Raw genomic sequence first — 15,132 nt, 5'->3', positions numbered from 1 at the left:
ACAATTGTTTATATTCTCGTTCATCTACCTTTCTTGCTTTTTCCATACAAGCAAACTGCAGATCTGCGCAACGAGGTGACAGAGGCTAAGATTGAAATGACCTCTACACCTAGCTTCTCCTCTTTTCCTGATTTCTCGATAAAAAACGAGGCTGGTCCCTCGAAATCGACGGTCTCAGCACCTGTTCCAAGTTTTGGTTCTTTCCCCGAAATTGAGGTACCAAAGAAATCAAGACGAAGGTCTAGGTCACGCTCTATATCAGAAGACGATAGAAGATCTAAGAGAAGAGAAAGAGACGAGGAAAGAAGTAAAGGTAATAGAACAGAAAGAGTTGATCATGATAGGGAAAGAGATAGAGAACGGTCTGATCGGCATAAGTCTGATAGAAGAGACGAAGAGGGAGATGAGAGAAGAAAACGAGATAAAGATAAAGACAGGAAAAGGGATCGAGGTAGATCAAGAGATAGGGATAGAGAACGACATAGACATCGCGATAGATCAAGAGATCGTGAAAAAGATCGTTATAGAGATAAATCAGCCGAACGTAAATATAAGGAAGATAAACGCCGGAAAGAGCGAAATCAAGCTTTACAACTCATTCGAGGCGACGAGATTGAATCGTTAGAAAGAAATAAGAAAAAAGAGGAGAAATGGATCAAGAATGAAGAAGGTCAACCTTGGTATGAAAGTATGGGTGAAGTAAAGGTTGCAGAGGTTGACATGGTGAGTGTCATGAATCCAGACAAATTTGATGATATATGAATAACGCTTAACTGGTGAATACTATAGTCACAGTCAACTACATTCTTCCCAGACATTATCGGTGATAGAGATGCTATAAGATATGGTAGTACTTCTTCAAGTACAATGCCGAGGTATCATAGAGAAGGCAGTAAGTTTCTCTTTCTTTGCTCCTCCCGACTTTTGGGTATATCAACTTATTAGATCGTGACAGAGAATCGCATATTAGGCTTAAATGCAGGTCTACGTATAATATACTCCCGAGATAGAACACAAAAAGGTGTAGAAATAGCGCCGATGGGTAAACCATATGTAAGTTCGGCTGTAGAAAGCCGTATGTTCCTATCTAACAGCTGAAGGCAAATCCTTTCAGGTTCCTCGTTATAACTCCCGTCAAACCGAATCAGCCGCTTCTCAACATCTTCGACGAATCCTACTTGTTCCTTCAGAAACTTCATCTTTCTTCGACCCATTTGCAAGCTATGTCGATTTTGAGATTCAACCTGTCCGCAGAGACGAGAATGACTTGCCCGCATATCGTGATATTTCGAAACCTCAAGCAGAAGAGGATGATTTTGAACATGAATCAATCCAGAACGCTATTGGATCGTATACGACATTAGAAGAAGAAGTGCGTAAAAAAACAATCGAGACAGAAGAATATTTACGTTCTAATCCTAATGATATTGATAAATGGATCGAATACTCTCAATTACATTTGAGATTATCACCTGATCGTCTTACATATAACGATAACATATCATCCTCAGATCAAAGTAAAAGTAAAACGAAATCAGAAGCAGAAATAACATTATCAATTTTATCTAAAGCTTTAGATGCTTCGATCAACAACTTCAACTCAGTACAATTACATTTAGCATATTTAAAAGCTGCTGAACATTTTTGGCCCAAAGAAAAAGTCACTTCAAGATGGAAAAATGTTTTAAGTGAATTAAGTGAAAAAAATAAAGGTAAACACGATATTCAAATTGAGATGATGGATTTATGGTTAAATTATATCTCCTGGTGTGAAGGTCAAGGTTTCTCAAAATCTGGTGATCAAAACGGTGTTGATGAAGTCATAGAAGTTTACGAAGAATGTATAGGTAATTTGAAGAACAGTAGTACCTATGGTAAGTTCAGCTTTCGCGTATACTCCAAAACCGGGTTCGAAGCTGATTGCCTCGATTATAGGCGATATACAAGCTAGAGAAGAGAACCTAGTTTATCTCTTTTTGAGAGCTTGTCTTTTCATCAAGGAAGCAGGTAAGCTGGCAGTAGACCTATTTCCTTGAGCATCACAGCTGACGATGTCAATAGGCTATGCCGAAAGAGCTATTTCTGCGTTTCAAGCACTTATGGAAATGTGAGTGTAGTAGCAACAGAACATGCTTTAGTATACGCGCTGACCTATTCAAACCTATAGAACCTTCTTCAAACCAGATCAGTTACGAGCTGCAGCCAACACTTCATTCGAAACGATCTTGGACGAATTTGAGCAATTTTGGGATACAGAAGCACCTCGTCTCGGCGAGGCCGGATCTGAAGGCTGGCGCAACACGTCAAATACCACTTTCCCCACAGGAAAACAATTCAGACCACTACAACACACATCGGACGATCCCTTTGAAAGATGGTTAGAAGCTGAAAACCATAGCGAATTCAAATACTCTATGCCGGGTAGAGCAACAGATCTTGATGAAGAAGTGGAAGATGATCCGTATCATACTATTTTATTCAGTGATATCCGGTCATTACTATTTCCAATCACATCACCTGAAGTAAGATTACAACTCATCTACGCATTTCTTACTTTTCTTGGGCTACCTTTTACTCCACCCGATATACCATCCTCTACTCCAGCATCAAATGATCCTCACTTGTATTGGACATTGGCTCATAATCAGAACAAACGAAATTATTTTTGGCCAGCACGCCCGAACACAAAGAAAATACCTTGGCAAACTGTCGGCGGAGAACCTATGGATCCTGAACGTACGAGAGGTCTAGATAGTCCTTTTCAAAGTCCTGTAAAATGTTGGTTACAGGATAGAGATTCAATGTTAGGTAGAAAAGGTACTTGGTTTACAGATCTCGATAATATCGATATTTCTGTTTTGAACGTTGATCTGATTAGGTGAGTATCGGTATTCTGTTCTGTGTGAATTATATGCTCATGAATGAACTTGCAGAAACGTGTTCTCCATACTGAGACCTCTTGTTCCTGATCCTGCTTTCACACTGGCATCCTTCGCATTTGAATCTGCAGTGTCTCCCAAAGGGTGAGCTTTCAGATACACGCCAAACCCAGCGTAAACATAAGCTGACATTTCCTATCACAGAGCGATCAAATCTGCAAAAGCAATTTTGGCAAGCGATCGCGATAATCTATTACTTTGGGATGGCTATGCTCGTCTAGAGAGGCAACGAGGAAACGTTGGAGCAGCAAGAACAGTATATGCAACTGCACTTCAAGCTGCGATGTCTTCTCGAAAGGAAAACGTAGTATCAGAGGACGAACTTGATTTATGGTCTGGTTGGGCAGAAATGGAACTTGAGGTTGAAACCGATGAAACGAGAGCTCTAGAGGTAGTCATTCTTGCTGCTGGAATTGGTCAAGATCGGATAGGTTAGTTAGCTTGATTATTTTAATTCAAAAAATGAGCAGCTAATGCAAACCGCGTTTGACAGCCGAATCACAACAACCGGAAAGAATCCCCCAATCACCAAGCTCAATAGCTTTGCTCAAGGCAAGACAGGTGAGCCGTATTTTTTGAATAATTTGTTCGCTCATCAGCTGACCCAGATGATCAGTTCTACTCCACTCTACATCATACTTTCTCACCAAGTCTTTTATTGCTCAAATCCTTATTTGTATACTTGGCAGACGGTATCGAATCCGTACGATCATTCTTGTTGAATCGACTTACAGCTATCCAACCTTCTAGCGAAGAATCTGAACAAACCCTACAACTTCTCACTAAAATCCTTCATTTTCATTCCACTCGGCACGCCTCTCCCGCAGGATTATCAAGAGATACACTAGAATTAGCACTTTCATCTTTCCCTAACAACACATCTTTTCTTTCTTTGTATCTATACGGGGAATTAGGAGGAAGAGTATACGGTAGAATACAAAGACTTATAACTGAACTTACTTCACATAAGAACGGTTCGGGAGGCTTGATCATTCACTTATGGTCTATTTGGGCGGAGGCGGTATCATCACACAGAACTTTCTGGGATGACGGTGGTAATGGAGCTGAAAGGGTTAGATTAGCTTTAGACAAAGGTATAAACTCGCCAACGTAAGTGAATCTGATTATTTTGACCAACACAGTAAAGACTCGTAAGCTGATATCGTACCAGTGGTAAACACTGTGCAGCATTGTGGATGCTATACATAGAGTTTGAATGTTTAATGGGAAAGTATCAAAGTGCGAAACAATTATGTTATAGAGCTGTAACTTCTCTAGGTGGATGTAAACGTGAGTAATATTGTGGCAGAGCATGTCAATTATTAGATATTATAGAAACACAGGTACAAAGCTGATCTTACATATTTATTATGATGTAGAATTATACCTCTTGCCATTCACGAAATCCCTAAGACCTCATTATACGAATAGAGAATTGAAACATTGGGCAGAATTGATGATTGAACGTGGAATCAGATTGAGAATACCTTTTGAGAATTATTTCGATACTCAGCAAGATGAAGAAGAAGGTTTATTGAGATTACCAGAAGATGAAGATTTGAAAGAAGATGAATTGGGTTTTTTGACGGAAAGAGAAGTGGCTAAACCGTATTGATTCTTGGAAACTTATCATACGTTGTACGCATATACGCTTATTCATGAAATGTGACATAGTATTCTTCTTGCCTGATCGGTGTCATGTTACAACCATACACTGTTTGTAAACGCTACATATAAATTCATTCAACTAGATAACACATCGTATATCGCTACAGTCCCCTAAGCGTATACAAAATACATAGGGCATGCCCAATTTTCTATGAGATTAACCGAAATGAGGTACTTCCACACCAGCTTAAAAAAATAAGTCAAAATGATAAATCGTCAATTCATATTTACACATACTGCACACTATATATCAAAGACTTTTTTAAAAAGAAGATTTTTACTCACCAATAACTTCAACCAATCTCTCACCTTTACCCCAATTAGATTTATATATATCAGATTTGCCAACTTTTGAAACTCTTGCTCTTGAAAATGTTTTTGCATCTATCGTCTTCCCATCTTTAAACATTGATTCTCTATTCAATTTCCGTAATACAGGTGAATCCTTCAGTAAATCAGGTTTAACATCATTATTAGGTATTGAAAAATAGAATAAACCGCATCTAATATGATTTCTTTGATCTTTTGGTGGTTCATATACTCTATGATTAGCTGCTTTGAATAGACCTCCAGTCCACCATTCCATCATTATACCGCAATTTACCTATCAAAATTCAAATCGAATGTCATATTAGCCGTTTGATTCACTGTTGTCTCAGGACCCCCTTTGGATGCACATGTCTGAATCTAAATACAACAATATAACTCACTATGATTCCTCCAGGTACATGTCTAGTATATTTCCAATTTCCTTCATCATCTCTAACTTGGAGAGATGCCATGGGTTGTGAGCTTCGACAGTCACGCATAGGAAAATGATTAGCTACTATGATTATTTGATGGATGTTGAAGTATCGTGAACTCACAATACCATCGTAACAGCACCATGATCCTGATGACCTTTTAACCAAACATGACCAACTTTCTCTTCGTCTTCAGGTGAAAATTCGTCATAATATGCCATGTCTGTAATCAACGGTAACACACACGATATTAGCTTTAGACAATCACCATTTACTATATGTAGCTAAGGGATACAGTATAATGTAATTTTGGTTGGAAGGGAAACAAAGAACAAAAATCTATCTTACACCGAAACCAAGAATCATCATGTTCTTCATATTTATGAAAATCAACAAAAGTATTTATAGGAAGTTCTAAAGCTAATGCGAATACTGAAAGTTGAGAAATCGAAAATTAACAAATAGTCAGTATTGAAAAATCCCTTACAAATGATACCTTGATTTATCATTCAACATAATGAAATTCATCTTACATTGATATACTTTATATAAAACATCTTTATGTATTTTCTCACAAAATGATTTAGTTTCTTTTTCAAATGGTTTTAAAGTTGATGGTATTGGTTGATCTTCCATTTCTCTTTGCCAATTAAATTGTTCAATTTGATCTTTTACTCCATTTTCCATTCTACCATAAAAAAACTTCATCAGCTTATTTCACATATGTAACAATGGATGATTTTAAGGAAAATTCAATGATAAAAGGGGAGTATTGTTCACTTACTCATAATATTGTCTAGGTTTAAATCCTCTATAAACACCAGTTTTATCCGTGTGACTATCGAGTTCTTTTTTCTCATCAAAAGGTGTTTTCTCTAATACAGTCTATTCAAAAAATATGATCAGTCAGATTATATGAATTCCATCTATCCTAATATCGATACACTGCTAAAACACTAATGATTGATATTCCATTATGCGCAAACTTACATATCCAATATCAACCTGTCGTTGAATTTCTTGTTCTGAAATACCAAATCCAGTCAAAACGAAAAATCCATCTGTTGTCATTGCTTCATACAATTGATCTGCTAAACTTTTTTGTACATCTAATCCTTCAGACCATCTTGATATATCAATTATCGATAGATCGGCGTATGGCTAGATTACTCGCCCAAAATGATTCAGCCTTGTTATTCTGGGAGATAAAGAACGAAATCGATGCGATCCACCCACCACATCCATCTTTGATTCAGCAACTGGAATGAAATGCACTAAGCCTTTGTCCGTCGCATTATTTCCATTTTCTTCACGCCCAGAAAGGTTTGCTTGATTTGTCGCCATTATAGTTGTTTAAGGAGTTTGAGGAAGGGAGGCCACCAAAGTGTATGATAATGTTCTTTCATCCATCCTTATCTTCTTGGGGAAATTGTATATATACTTATCATTATTGGTCCTTATCGCTGCGTAAATCATACAACTTGTATTAATGGTTATATTAAATTAGTAGGGAAGAATCAATAGTCACCTGATCGTTATCTGGGCACCCCGCGGGCAAAGGTGATCACTTCGGGTCCCGAAAGAACATTATGCCGATATACGTTACGAAAGTATGGTTTTACATGACTTCAATTGCTTGAACACTACCTTAGCAGAGACCTATGTTGTGTTGTTAATTAGCTATATGTGTATGACTCTTGAGAGGATGTTCTTAAAAAGTACAGCATGGTATGGTATATGATGAAAATATAGAAATTCTCTGATACGACTCCTTCGACTTTAAGCTTGAATGATAGCGAGGATAACGATAATCACGTGTCTCTCACGCGAATCAACCCGTATGACGTCTTTTGACGATATCATAACAGTACAGTGACCAAGCGAGGGATAAGTGATAAATGCTTGTGAGTATCGTTCAACATTTGTTGATCACTTACAGCATCTCAAGTCCAGATCAAATTACTCCAGATTCTCGATCGAAAGAAGGATTGTGGTAGACTGAAACGTAATATCAAGAAATCAAGAAATATCAATCAATACTGTCAGTCGAATTGTTTTACCGAGCCAAGCAAGATGAGGCTATTCTTGGTATTCCCATTTTTGGCCGGGTTGGTAGCTTCTCTGCCCTCTCAAATACATCAACAGCCCTTTGGACTTATGGACGAGCATCAGTCTAGTAAGGTCAATGTATCATTATATGTCATGTCAAGATGCCCTGATGCTGTGAGTGCCCATTTTATACAGACGTCTGGTTTTAGTATGTTTGAGATAATTCGCTCATGCAAATAATGCTTTGCCTGTTTTTAGCGGCTATGCGAAGATGTTTTTGACAGTGTAAGTGAGGTCATTGGACTATTCCGGTCGTAAGCTGAGTCTCACTTGCTATGGTAGGTGATTAATAAAGAAGGTATATTAGATAAGATAGACTTGAATATAGGATACATTGGAACGTGAGTATACATTCATGCTTAATGGTGAGCTGTTCAATTGATCAATAGCTTGATATGTACTTTGATAGACCGAAAAAATCGGAGGTACTAGGGGTAACATGTAAACATGGACTAGAAGAATGTATAGGAAATGCACAACAATTATGTTTATTAAATCATCTACCTATCGATAAATCATATTCTATCATTCAATGTCAAAATTATCCATCAAGTTTCCCAAGAGATATAGGTAATTTAGACTCTTTGAAGAAATGCGTAGATACTGTCGGGGGTGTAGATTGGGAAAAATCCGGTTTGGCAAAATGCATTGAAGGTAAATCACATTCAACAACTATTACCAATAATGATGATAAAGAAGATAAAGAGAAAATCAAGCATTTAGGTAAAGAAGCTAAGAAATTGTTAAAGAAAAATATCAATCAAACATATGAAAAAGAGATTAAAACTAGTTGTACGATCGATATTGATTCTACTATAAGTGGTAAACAAGGTAGAAGAAGATGTATTGTTGATGGTGGAATTTGGAAAGGATGTGATGTAAGTTTTAGTCTTTAGTTATTATACAAATACGACTCATCCGTCGAATTCAATGTTGATCATTCATACACATCTTCTACAACAGGACGGTCATACAGCTCAAGATTTCATAAGAGTGATCGAAGAGGAACATAAGAATCTTCAGAGCAAAAAGGATGATTAGACACTACTGCCTACTCCACCATGAGATTGACTCGTTTCTTTGTATACTGTACTCATATTGTCTATATAACGTAACACAAATCGTGCTGTGTACAAGGAATGATAGCTGTATTTATAATTATGATCTGAAGACTTTTATATTATATGTATGCATATGACCTCTATAGACAATCCTTAAAATTATGTATACAATAAATATCCTATAACGCTTCCTTAACGCTACCAACCCAAGAAACCTTTTCCAGCCTTTTCTCCCTGTCTTTCTACACCGACTGCATTTCTCAACAAACCAGGGACGATTTTACCTTGTAAGATTGTATCTTCAACTACCCTTGGAATTTCCTGAGGTGTTACTCTTCCATAAGATATGTAAGCACCTGATGGGAATAAAATCTATACAAAGATAAGGAGAAGAAACAACGAGATCAGCTCGATTTCCGTTTATGCCATGATCGGATACTTTCACTTCTGTACAAGCGTAAGGAACGATATAACTTACAAGCATTACACCAGCATATCTATGACCACCTAAATGATTTATATTGAAAATACCAACTTGACCACCTTCACCTCCATGTACACTTTCAATTTGTTCAATTCTTTTACCTACTTCTTCTTCTCTTTCAATATCTGTACCTTCTACTTCTTCTAACGGTGGTCCATCCAAATGAGATAACGATGAACCATCTTCATCTATATCAATATCATATTTTGATAATACTGTATGTAATGCTGATCTTAACAAGGGTGCTGCTATATGGCATCTTTTATCACGTCTTTTATGAGAGCCTACATGATAGAGTAAAATCGGTTAGTGATTACTTGTTCAATAAGGTATAGACCAAGTAAATCGTATGATTGCGTAAACTAGTATGCTAATCTGACAAGGAGTTCGCTTACATAGTAAAATAACAGCTCTATAAGGTAAAACATAAGATCTTCTTCTATTGAATTCATCCTTGGGATTAATACCTTTCTGACCTGATCTACCTAATTCACCTGATAATTGATTTTCATATAAAGATTTTGCACCATTTAAAGAATTATCAATTTCATGTACAACTTTCCAATCTGGGAAAACTAATACAGATTGATCAGTTGGATCGTCAGATTGTGAGATTAATGAAGATGAATATAATGAAGGTGGTTGTGATATTGGTTGCGTGAATGGTTTTGAAGGTGATGGAAATGATGATGATGATATATACGATAATGATGATTTTGATGTAGGTGTGGAGCTTTTAGATTCTGGAATTGATGGTGCAGATGATATTGCTTTATCTAAATAATGTGCTAGAGAATCTTTTTCATCCTAAAAAAAATATTAATTACAAGTCATAATTATGATCAGCTTTGTTTCAATAATAGTTAATACTTCAAAACGTAAAAAAAACAACTCACTACATGATCTCTTTCCCAATCTGATTTACCTGTAGATATAACGACAACTCTACATTTACCACCTTTTGATGAACCTTGTAAATCAGATTCCCAATCTGTATCAAAACCTTTTGGTAATTCACCTAAATCACCATATTTTTCTAATACATAATCTTCATATGATTTACCTTGATATATAATTTCATTTATTTGTCCTGCACTTCCCTCGATGGGAGTTGAGGAACAAGGATTTGAACATGATGCACAATCTGTTTCTGATACAGGTACATTCGAATTTTCTAATTCTTTTGCTATACCCACATAACTATCTGCTCTTGTTGGAGCTGTATGTGAAGATGGTAAAGGTCCTGAAGAAACACCTAGAAATGATCCTAATTTACCTAACATCTTGTATAATAAAGCTCAAGCTATGATAAATGATCTTTGGTATTATCACAAGTAAAAATGCTGATTGTTTTATGAAAGAAAAATAGAAGATGCAAAAGTGGAATAGCGCAGTTATGATCTTGTTGCTCAAATAGTTTATAGTTTATAGTCTATTTACCGTAGTTGTTATTTTCGTATCAGATAATAATGCAAAAATACCCTATGGATTACGCACATTTGTCATCTCGGCTTGATCCGATTACCTTAACATTTTTTGCAATGCAATCACGTCAAGGAGCTCAAAAACGCTCGTAATCCTCTCATCGCTCATTCGATTCTATTCATAGCTGAAGTCCGACGGAGTACTAAAATACAAAGAATAAGCGCCGAAAAGGGCTAGGGAGATGACCTTCATGTGGTGAGTTTTCCACCGCCGGTACGCTATCTCCGCCGCCGCCGTCGCAGTCGAAGCATCACTCTCACGTCGCTCTCAGCATGTGAATGCCTTCAGTCTAGGCGAAAGATATGAACGTTCTTCGTTATCACAAATTGATAAAAGGGCTTTGGTGATGTTTATCTTCTTGGTCAATTATTTCGTGTATCATATCAATCCAATCATACCGTTTAGTCCACCGAATAGAACCTTGGATTTCGTTTACGTAATTCTCCTCTCGCTTTATCGTTCCAAACACGGATGAACCTTTGTCGACATGATAACACCACCCACCGATGAAAGGATTTCTCTACTATTATACAAAAGAAAAGCACAATATGGAAGGCCAATTCACAATCCCTCGTCATCATATGAACATAATCGTATCACGATGTAGTACAGCGTATAGCAAAGGGCGGTATATTGGGTTTCCGATTGTATCAAGTCATATATAAATAGATATTCTGTAAAAACTGATCCTTCTTCTTCTATCGCATATTAAATGTAAGTAGCTTAACTCTAATACCTCAGAGATCATGTTCGCTCCACCAGGTATCGATTCATCCTCTTCTTCCTCTAGTGAAGATAATATTCCTCCATCGTCACCAATCACCAATGAGAGGATCAGACCGAAGTTTTCATTCAAAAAGTTGTTCTCCTCCAATACGAATACGAAGAATAAAGGTAAACCAAGATCTACACCTAACACACCTGGACCAACTAATGTCCCTGTTCAACCTGATAGTCCAATCTCGCCTACTCACAACCCGTTATCTCGTAAGAAAAGCGTTAGGATTTACGCAGGTGAATTAGAAAAAGGTGAAAAAGCAAAAGGGTTAACTAACAATTTGGGTGAAAATGTGAGAGATTCATTAATCTTAACTCCCTCAAAGCAGAACCCGCATCATCAGAACAAGGTAGATGATTCACCTATGAAGATTGATAGTGAAACAGGAGTTGATTTAGGTAAAAGTACAAGTGAAATTTCTGAAGAGGTTTTACTTATGTTAAGGAAATTAATGAGTGAGCAAAGAGAAGCTGAGCAAGCTGAGCAAAATCGTCTAGAGGAAGAAGCTAGAAATAAACAAATACCCAATGCGGATCAGGAATCTTCCAATAACATGGTAGAGAAACTAGGCTATACCACTATAGAATATACGCCTAAAGTAGAATCACCTATTAAGCCTACTAATAACGATGAGACATCTAAACCTACTGACATTTTACTAAGACTTCGATCAAGCGCATCCAACTTGAAGAAAAAGCGATCATTCAAATCCCTTAGATCAGTGAAGCTGAACAAAGAATCATTATCACCTCAACCTATTCCACCTGTTCCTCCCATTCCCACATTCTTAAATGATGAGTTAGCAAATATGACTTCCAGAACTCCTATCGCCGATAAATACTCTAGACCGCCTATGCTACTGCCTAGTGCGAATACAGAACAAGTTAGTTTGTTTCAACCACTGTTGCTTCGTCAGCATCCTCCCAAAATGATTGCTAACAACTCATCCATCCATATGTTGTATCTAGCCGCAAACTGCTCCTCCTGATATCCAGTATTTCAATCCAAATTACCAATCTTATGGCACCACTCAAAATCAGTATCAAGGATATCCAGGATACGTAGGACGTTCTGAGCCAAATGTGTGCTGTGCGCATTGTCACTACCATCCGACCACACCGTATTCAATTTCGCCTTCAGGCTACCCTGCACCTCATAGTGCAGGTGCTTTGCCTTCGTCAGATCTCAATTATCGGGATACACAATGGCCAAACTATTACGGTCATCCAGCTGTAGATCAACTTCATCGACGAATGATGATTCGAGAGTGTCCACCGGATTCTCCCCTTTCGGCTCCCATAGTAAATTATGAACATCGTCATCGAATCTCGGTTGATGCTATACCCAACAAGTCATTGTCCCGGAAAATACCTCATACTCGGGATTCACCAGATTCCAGTACGTCTTATCGAAGCCCATCAACTGAAAAAGCACATATGCGATCCGGACCAGTAAGAGACACAAAATTGCAGAACCCGGAAACACATAATTCTGTCCAAGTGGAATTATCTCAAGATACCACAAATGATGGTTCAACCGGTACCGACGCTTCAGCAGCTTCTAACAAAACCTCCAAAGGTATAGACATGGTTCATTCCGAAGATACAGCTGTTGAAGACGATAATGTTCCGAAGAGCAAAGCTCAAGGTGACTCTAGCAAAGAAAACCTAGAAAAAGTTCTGAAGCGATACAAAACTGAATACAATGACGTGGTGAAATTGTATAAGTCTTTGAATCCTATCGACAAAGAAGCGAGAACTAAAGCAAAAGAGAAGATAAGAGATTTAGAAGGGAAATTGAAAGAAGCTACTCAGGCACTTAAAGATCAAGCCAACATGGATGATGAGCGGAAGGAATCTGAAGCTGAAAAAGAGACTCGTCCTGAAGAGTCTAAGCAAGCTAGACCTGCAGTACAAATCCAAGCTCTTGCGGGTAATCCTCAAGAAGGCGAATTGAAACAGCGAAATTCAGATAAAAGGGTCGAAAAAAACGGACCAGCCAACGAATCAAGAACATCAGGTTATACTCAAGATATGGAACTGCAAAGCAAGTTGGATAAGATAACGAATAACTCAGAAAAATGTGTCGTACCACCAGTTGCTATCAATGGCAAAGAGAAACCGACTATTGTGGAAGTACAACCAAGAGAATCAGAAAAACGCGAAGAGTTAGAATTACTAGTCAAGCAATATCAAATGCAATATAAAGATTCCGTTGAAGATTACCAAACTGGACGAGAGAAATATACCAACGAGGAGAAGATGCAGGCTAAAGAAGAGATAAAACGAGCAGAGGTGAAAATGAAAGAGGCTTTCCAAGCTCTTCGAAGCTTGAAAGGGATTGATGATGCTAACGAAAGGGACCCTGATTCACGAACTCAACCTCACACAACATCGATGGTAAGGGAAGAAAAAGTTGGTCTCTCAGAACAAAAGGCAAAGCAAATCAATATCAATAATCAAGATAATGATAATGAGAAAGCAAAAAGCCCAAAACAACATGACGATTTTGATGACAATCATGAACAAACGGACAAAGTTTCATATTCTGCACAACGATCATCTAAGCGGAAAGACCTGGAAAATCTGATAGTCAAATATCAAGCTAGATATGGAGAAGCCATAAAATCTTATAAATCTGAGAGTGAGAAAGGCTCAGGGGAAAGCAAGAAAGTAGCTAAAGAAAATGTCAGAAGAGCGGAGGGTAAGATGAAAGAGGCGGTACAAGCATTAAACAACCTGTCAAAGGAAGAAAAGGATTTAGATGAAACGATCAAGCAAGACAAAGAGGAGAATGAAGGATTCGAATTTGATAATTCCTCAAAGCGGCATACTGGTCAGTGTATCAAAGTAGACAAAGAACTTCCATATGCCAAGAAGTCAGGCATTGATGAGAAAATAGAAAAAGCCAAGAAGAGCGCGACTGATACCAATGATGAACATGTGTCCAAGGTGATCATGGAAAAGCAAGATGACCTTAAGCCAACGAAACCAAACGAAAGCACCGATGAAGAAAAAGAAATGAAAAACCAATTGAGGAAGTACAAGATTCAATATCAGGAAGCTGTAAAAGCTTACCAATCTAGATCTAACAAAATGACAGATGAAGAAAAGCAAAAAGCTAAATCCCAAATTAGAAGGTTGGAAATGGAGTTGAAGGAAGCTACACAAGCACTCAAAAACCTCTATCCCGCAGAAAAAGAGGTGGAGAATGGTGCGGCCGTGGAAGGAAAAGTCAGGGCACAAGACAAAGTTGTTATAGCCTCGGATGACAACAAGGAAGAAATTGCAACTCCTGCAACTTCTTCTGAATCAAAGGATGACAAACAAAGCATCAAGCAAATGGAGATTGATGTATCCGGTAAACATCAGACAGAGAACAATCAAGAAGAAGCCCTGAAATCATCACTGAAGAAATACAAAATGCAATATCAGCAAGCTGTAAAAACCTATCAGACTAGAAGTAAAGACTCCAGCGACGAAGAAAAGAAGGCTATGAAAGATACCATCAAGAAACTTGAAAATAGGTTGAAGGAAATTACGAATGCTCTTGAGAATCCCGTTATTGAAGATAAGGAAGCCGTAGAGATCAGTGTAAAGGAAGCTGAGATTTCAAAACACAATGAACATGACAACGAAAATCTCCTTGGAGAATCAAATATGTATGACGAAACCTCCGGTAAAACGAATATCGAAGACCACAGGGGTAATAATAGCAAGGCTCCCGAAAGTAGTATTGAGCCCACGAAAATAGCTGATACCCAAGGTGAAGAAATAGACACAAAGATTATGACTGATGGGAAAGAGATAGAACGAATTAAACTTGGTATTAAGAAGTATAAAGTGCAATAGCAAGAAGCCATAAG

General features: G+C 37.7%; 5 protein-coding genes across 5 annotated transcripts; 3 read left to right on the top strand and 2 right to left on the bottom strand.

The window, feature by feature from the left end:
- Window positions 1–96: 96 nt before the first annotated feature.
- L201_001348 (uncharacterized protein) lies at window positions 97–4,554 on the top strand (the record flags this gene model as incomplete). The annotated part of the gene is made up of 13 exons (XM_066217137.1): window positions 97–723; window positions 790–892; window positions 956–1,053; window positions 1,115–1,874; window positions 1,936–2,007; window positions 2,062–2,107; window positions 2,168–2,878; window positions 2,934–3,023; window positions 3,084–3,370; window positions 3,433–3,500; window positions 3,556–4,049; window positions 4,111–4,229; window positions 4,319–4,554. The coding sequence occupies 13 exons, from the start codon at window positions 97–99 to the stop codon at window positions 4,552–4,554; spliced, it is 3,711 nt and encodes a 1,236-aa protein (XP_066073234.1).
- A 210-nt stretch (window positions 4,555–4,764) lies between these two features.
- On the bottom strand, window positions 4,765–6,694 carry L201_001347 (uncharacterized protein; the record flags this gene model as incomplete). The annotated part of the gene is made up of 9 exons (XM_066217136.1): window positions 4,765–4,793; window positions 4,893–5,211; window positions 5,318–5,399; window positions 5,474–5,573; window positions 5,699–5,782; window positions 5,884–6,038; window positions 6,135–6,235; window positions 6,341–6,511; window positions 6,587–6,694. 9 exons carry the CDS (start codon window positions 6,692–6,694, stop codon window positions 4,765–4,767), a joined length of 1,149 nt encoding a protein of 382 aa, XP_066073233.1.
- Window positions 6,695–7,423: 729 nt separating this feature from the next.
- Window positions 7,424–8,500, top strand: L201_001346 (uncharacterized protein; the record flags this gene model as incomplete). The annotated part of the gene is made up of 5 exons (XM_066217135.1): window positions 7,424–7,573; window positions 7,658–7,684; window positions 7,742–7,800; window positions 7,869–8,337; window positions 8,423–8,500. The coding sequence occupies 5 exons, from the start codon at window positions 7,424–7,426 to the stop codon at window positions 8,498–8,500; spliced, it is 783 nt and encodes a 260-aa protein (XP_066073232.1).
- A 218-nt stretch (window positions 8,501–8,718) lies between these two features.
- Window positions 8,719–10,287, bottom strand: L201_001345 (uncharacterized protein; the record flags this gene model as incomplete). The annotated part of the gene is made up of 4 exons (XM_066217134.1): window positions 8,719–8,892; window positions 8,999–9,288; window positions 9,400–9,811; window positions 9,901–10,287. The coding sequence occupies 4 exons, from the start codon at window positions 10,285–10,287 to the stop codon at window positions 8,719–8,721; spliced, it is 1,263 nt and encodes a 420-aa protein (XP_066073231.1).
- A 948-nt stretch (window positions 10,288–11,235) lies between these two features.
- L201_001344 (uncharacterized protein) lies at window positions 11,236–15,118 on the top strand (the record flags this gene model as incomplete). Its single annotated transcript, XM_066217133.1, has 2 exons — window positions 11,236–12,150; window positions 12,236–15,118. The coding sequence occupies 2 exons, from the start codon at window positions 11,236–11,238 to the stop codon at window positions 15,116–15,118; spliced, it is 3,798 nt and encodes a 1,265-aa protein (XP_066073230.1).
- Window positions 15,119–15,132: the final 14 nt, after the last annotated feature.

The sequence above is a fragment of the Kwoniella dendrophila genome, chromosome 1, assembly GCF_036810415.1.
Source record: "Kwoniella dendrophila CBS 6074 chromosome 1, complete sequence".
NCBI lineage: Eukaryota > Fungi > Basidiomycota > Tremellomycetes > Tremellales > Cryptococcaceae > Kwoniella > Kwoniella dendrophila.
This window is presented reverse-complemented; position numbering and strand designations above follow the sequence as displayed.